The sequence below is a fragment of the Antrostomus carolinensis genome, unplaced genomic scaffold (assembly GCF_000700745.2).
Source record: "Antrostomus carolinensis isolate BGI_N321 unplaced genomic scaffold, ASM70074v2 scaffold29129, whole genome shotgun sequence".
Taxonomy (NCBI): domain Eukaryota; kingdom Metazoa; phylum Chordata; class Aves; order Caprimulgiformes; family Caprimulgidae; genus Antrostomus; species Antrostomus carolinensis.
The window spans coordinates 369-5,990 of NW_010341080.1; the positions used below are offsets into that span (position 1 = coordinate 369).

The 5,622-nt window shown below is 39.3% G+C and overlaps 1 protein-coding gene across 1 annotated transcript; it reads left to right on the forward strand.

The window, feature by feature from the left end:
* Positions 1-824: 824 nt before the first annotated feature.
* On the forward strand, positions 825-5,212 carry HMGB1 (high mobility group box 1). The gene is made up of 4 exons (XM_010176380.1): positions 825-985; positions 1,272-1,417; positions 2,393-2,567; positions 4,564-5,212. The coding sequence occupies exons 1-4, from the start codon at positions 836-838 to the stop codon at positions 4,738-4,740; spliced, it is 648 nt and encodes a 215-aa protein (XP_010174682.1). The 5' UTR covers positions 825-835; the 3' UTR covers positions 4,741-5,212.
* Positions 5,213-5,622: the final 410 nt, after the last annotated feature.

The window sequence follows — 5,622 nt, forward strand, 5'->3', positions numbered from 1 at the left end:
CTGAAGAGCAGCGTTTGTCAGGGTGCAAGTGGCTTTTTCCAGGGAGCTATGAAGAAATACTCTGAATGTCTGACTTGGGTGTGAAAGTTCCAGGAAGGTATTTTTCATTCCATCTCAGTCCCTGAAAGAGTCAGATAGTCCTCGCACTGAGCACAGCTCTGCTAGTCATATGTAAATGTAATACTTCTAGCGTCCCTGGCTTGGTTATAACATGTTTGACCGAGTGTGGTGTTTTGTTCTTGTATTTCTAGGTATACGTACAAAGGGAGAGTGTTTTTTTGCAGTACACCTAAAGGAGAGTGGTAATACACGGCCCACAAAAATAATAATTAAAAAAATTGTATCTTTTGCAAATGAGTACCCAAGGCCTACAGGGGAAGGGGATAGAAATATGAGCTTTAGGAAAAAAAAAATAATAACCCATGAAGCCAGCTGGGACGGGATATTCAGGTACTTTTTCCCTTCTTCTTTCAATATAATTTATTCCTTCTAAGCATAGGCTTGATAGAGTAGCAGTGATCAGGGAGTGCAGTTTCCGCTGCACTGACGCTAGTATTTGCTTTCAGATTGCTTGGAAGGAACATTTTTGTTTGCAGGAGACCAGAACTGCACATTTTGAAGGCCCTTTGAGATTTCAGGTTGCTCGCGTCCAGGTCACCTCAAATCTTCAGTAAAGTTTCCAGAGAGATTTCTTCCTCTTGTATGATTTCGGAATACTGCTCTGACAGGTCTTGTTTGGCATGATCCTTCCTCCTGGCTTACTTTCCGCATTGGTTTGTAAAAAGTAAAGTTTTAAAGATGTCTTTTTTTGCTTTGTTACAGAAAATCGTCAAAAATGGGCAAAGGCGATCCTAAGAAGCCGAGAGGTAAAATGTCTTCATATGCCTTCTTTGTGCAAACCTGCCGGGAGGAGCACAAGAAGAAGCATCCAGATGCATCAGTGAACTTTTCAGAGTTCTCAAAAAAATGCTCAGAACGATGGAAGGTAGGAATAACTGCTTAAAAAAACCCCACAAAACCTTAAATGACTACTTGGTGTGAAATACTGTTTGAGCTTGTAAATTGTTTCCGTAAAAGTTCAGGTTTTAGATAAGCATGAAGTGCAATTGTCAGGTTAGTGGTAACTATCAGTTGTTCTTGCCTTACCTTTAGCTCCCCCAGCTGAAATTTTTGGAATGGACTCAGATATGCTTTTGAATCTTAAAATACAGCTTTGATCCTTATGAGTCGCTTCCAACTTGAGATACTCTGTGATTCTAATTGCCTTCCAGACTATGTCTTCCAAGGAGAAAGGGAAGTTTGAAGATATGGCAAAGGCTGACAAGCTTCGTTATGAAAAAGAAATGAAAAACTACGTACCACCTAAGGGGGAAACGAAAAAGAAATTCAAGGATCCAAATGCACCGAAGAGGCCTCCGTAAGTAGATTTCTAGTTAATGAATCTTGTTTGGGACCATTGCAGTGGAGTGTATCTCTAAAATGATAAAAATAATTTTATCCAGGTTTTTGAGCTTCAGAAATGTAAGACTCTGATTTTCCTGACCAGTGGCGTAAAAATAGGTTGAAATTTTAGTTACAAATTACAGGTTTGTGGTTTCATGCTGGCCCTCTTTATCTAAGTTGGAGTAATGTCAGCCTTTAAAAGTGGATGCAAAAGTTGGCAACATGCAGTTCTGACTGATTTTTCCAGTTTCTCTTAAGAGGATAATTCTCATGTCAGATGGCGCTAAAATATTTCAGGCCCTGCTCTCCCAACCTGTTGGCCTGAGCAGAGTTTTTGATTGGCAGTCCATTTAAAATTAAGAGGCTTCTGCACAGACAGGTTAGAGGGATGATCTTGCACAAAAAAACAGCTTGGACAATTAAAACTTCAGCCACTACGTAAAGACTGTTGACTTCAGGTTCAGCTGGTACTAGGCAGTAGTACTTTGCAGCAGTACCTTTTTGTGTGTGTTTTCAATGGAACTAATGCTGAAAGGAACAGGGAAGTTCCTCTACCAGTGAATATTCATATTTGGGCTGATGCTGTCATCTGGAAATCCTAATTTTCATAACAAATACTGCAGCTTCTCTGCCTTCAACAGTTCTGACGTAACATATCATTCCCTCATTCTCTTTTTTATTATTTTCTCCACATATGGTATATAAAATTTGTCCTCCTGAGAGTCCTGACAAAAATGGGACCAGATGTGCGGCATTATTTAAGAGGAACGTGTTAAGTTTTCAAACTAGTTTATTCAGTTCTCATACCTTCCATTGTAATTAATGTTTCTCTCACTTTCAGGTGCTTTTCCAAAATGCCCTTAAGAAACAGTAAAAAAAGGTCACAAAATTTTCTGTTACACTAAAGTCTAAAATTAAAATAATCTCATCTCTTTTTTTCCCTCTGTAGTTCGGCTTTTTTCTTGTTTTGCTCTGAGTTTCGTCCAAAAATCAAAGGAGAACATCCTGGTCTGTCTATTGGGGATGTCGCAAAGAAACTGGGAGAGATGTGGAACAACACCGCTGCAGATGATAAACAGCCTTATGAAAAAAAGGCTGCTAAGCTGAAGGAGAAGTATGAAAAGGTAACACTGACATTTATGGAGATGGTTTGGGGCGGTGAAGCCTCAATGTAGAAGTTTTTTTCCCTTCTCGTGTGCTCTGATACCTGATTTGCAAATTATAATATGCTGAACGCTGATTTCATTATATTTTTTGGACAATATCACATAAAGGGGCATATGGTTTATTACTGTAACACTGAGTTGCAGTCCTTTGTGTTGAACTGTTTGCATTCCTCTCTAATTCAGGACCATCAGTGATAGTTTAGTAGATACCATGGTGTCTGTATTTGTTATTAAAACAATAGGTCACAGCAGTATCTTGAGCTGAGTTGGTAGCATTAAGTAATGCCAGCAAAGAATAAATTGTTTCTCCATAATTTTGGAGGTATTGATGAGCGCCCCTGAGCATTAGAATGATACACATGGATGCTTTTTAAAATTTTTTCTTGGGATAGTGTCAGAACACTAATGAGATGCTCGTTTTAGACACGTTCCTGTACCTGTTTGGTGTCCGTCTCCTTTCTAGGAGTTAACATAAGTAATAATATGTATGAAGCAGCATATCTTACAATTTCTTGAATAATTAAAGCTAAATCACACCATCATAATTGAAGAATTGTGTTGTGCACACAGGGTAGTGCTACCTGTGTTTTTATTTCCCATCCCAATATGAGGAAAGTAAGGGAGAAAGGGATGCATGTTAGCTTCTCTTGATGGTGCTTTACAACGGGTCAGCAACCACCTACAGCAAACGTGTACCATCCATTTGTGTGCTGTGACCTTCCTCTGGGTGTTTCTTCTGCTGGCAAACAAAATCACTGTGAAATTGTGGCATTGTAGTGAACAAGGTGGCTCCTTCTGTTTATGGGCTGGAGGGGAACTGCAGGTCTAGAAACTTTCCCATACTGTCCTTCCTGTGCAACTTAAACTCTTTAGTACACTCATTGTTTGTACATGCAGCCAAGGCAACTCACAAGAGACTTTTTAAATGGTAAAATTACTAATCTTTAGTCCCAGATACTTTAATCTTCACTAGTATTGTCTTTATTTTTTATGCGGTAATCTCAGTGTTTCAGCGAAACTTGGCCTTTGACTCAGTGGATATCCTATCTTCTAAAAATTTCATGCTCAGCTTTCAGGGAGTCTGAGGGAACTGTAAGAAGATTAGTGGTGTAATGGTTACTGGGTGAGGAATATTTGAAGATTTGGACCCTCTGTGTAAAAGTATTGATGTCTGTCTGTAGCTGGTAGGTGTAAGTCTTGCAGAGCAATTCTGCTGCATAATTGTTTTTATTATTTTGGCACAAGGTTGGGAAGTCTTAGCTGTTTTTCTGACTTGATCTTCCAGGTACAGTTTTGACTTCCCTATAACAGGAACTGAATTTTGTGTGTTATAAACGACTAGAATAAATTTACTGCATGCAGAAGGTGGCACTGTCTACCCTTTAATCAAGTTCTTATACCTTTTATTTTGTAAACTTCAGTTAGGCAGAGTTCTGTATAATTGCTCTTCACTGAGGCATAACAGTGCAAATATTAGGCTATGTCATTCTCATGTGTTTTGGGTGGCTCACTGCAGTTTTGTGTCTCAAACCAGGATTTTCCTGGGCTTTTCTTTAGGCATCAGAGAAGGTAGGGCTAGAGAGGGACCTTAAGAGGTCTACCTACTTCGTTTCCTTATGGGATAGTGGGCTTAGCTGTGGCTTTGCCATCTGAGGCAGCAGCTTTTCCAACCTATTCCCAAAAGCCTAAGAGTGGAGGTTCCTCAGCAGCCATAAGCAGCATGTTCCAGCACACGAGTATCCACCAGTTTCTGTGTCAGGGGGTTCCCCTTTCTTTGGCACTGGGTCTCAGTTCACCTTGTAACTGAAGCTACAGCTCCTGGTTCTACCCCAGCGGATGTGGAGAAGGGGCAGATGCCTGGGTGGCTCTGGTTTCACAAGTACCATTGGGAAGTTGCTCAGAGCTCTTGGCTGGTTAACTCTCTGAGAAGTTGTTCCTGCTTTTCTCCTCCAAGGATATTGCTGCATACCGGGCCAAAGGGAAGGTTGATGCAGGCAAAAAAGTAGTTGCCAAGGCTGAGAAGAGCAAGAAAAAGAAGGAAGAGGAAGAAGACGAGGATGAAGATGAAGAGGATGAAGATGATGAAGAGGAGGAAGAGGAAGAGGATGAAGATGATGATGATGATGAATAAGTCTCTTTTAGAGCAATTTCTTTCTTGTCTATAAAGCATTTAACCCCCCTGTACACAACTCACTCCTTTTAAAGAAAAAAAAATTGAAATGTAAGGCTGTGTAAGATTTGTTTTTAAACTGTACAGTGTCTCTTTTTTTGTATAGTTAACACACTACCGAATGTGTCTTTAGATAGCCCTGTCCTTAGTGGTATTTCAATGGCCACTAACCTTGCCTGGTACAGTGTGGGGGTTGTAAATTGGCATGGGAGTTTTAAAGCAGGTTCTTGTTGGTGCACAGCACAAATTAGTTATATTTGGGGATGTAGTTCATTTCTCATCTTCAGTTGTCTCTGATGCATCATACAAATAATTGTTGTTCTGTTAAATGAATACCACTCTGTAATTGCAAAAAGGAAAAAAAAAAAAAAAAGTTGCAGCTGTTTTGTTAACATTCTGAATGCTTCTAAGTAAATACAATTTTTTTTATTAGTATTGTTGTCCTTTTAATAGGTGCCCTTGAAAAAATCATACTTTTTCTTTCTCTTTTTTTTTTTTTTTTGAGGGGAGCTCATCTTTTGCTTTATTGAATGCCCGTTTGGGATCACGGGAATATTACAGTTTTCATCTTTCATATAACCAGCTGATAAACAAAGCTTTGATCTGCATACCCTGCATATTCATGATAGGGTAAGAAAAGAAATTATATAGGCATATGATGAAAGAGTATTCTTCCGTAACTGGAAACAAAACAAAAAATTCAATCTCAACAAACTGCTACTTGTTCAGATTTTTGTGAAATGTGATATTCTGTTGAGTTGCATGAATTCACCGGTCTTGGAGAGCTGAGAAGTATAGAGTTCAATTTTACAGAAATTAAATACTTGGAGGGGGGCTGGGGGG

Excerpts from the sequence above, each read along its gene's own strand:
- HMGB1 (XM_010176380.1), top strand. The coding sequence starts at position 836 with ATGGGCAAAGGCGATCCTAAGAAGCCGAGAGGTAAAATGTCTTCATAT. Across the intron at positions 986-1,271 it reads AATGCTCAGAACGATGGAAG|ACTATGTCTTCCAAGGAGAA; the intron begins GTAGGAATAACT and ends ATTGCCTTCCAG. Across the intron at positions 1,418-2,392 it reads AATGCACCGAAGAGGCCTCC|TTCGGCTTTTTTCTTGTTTT; the intron begins GTAAGTAGATTT and ends TTCCCTCTGTAG.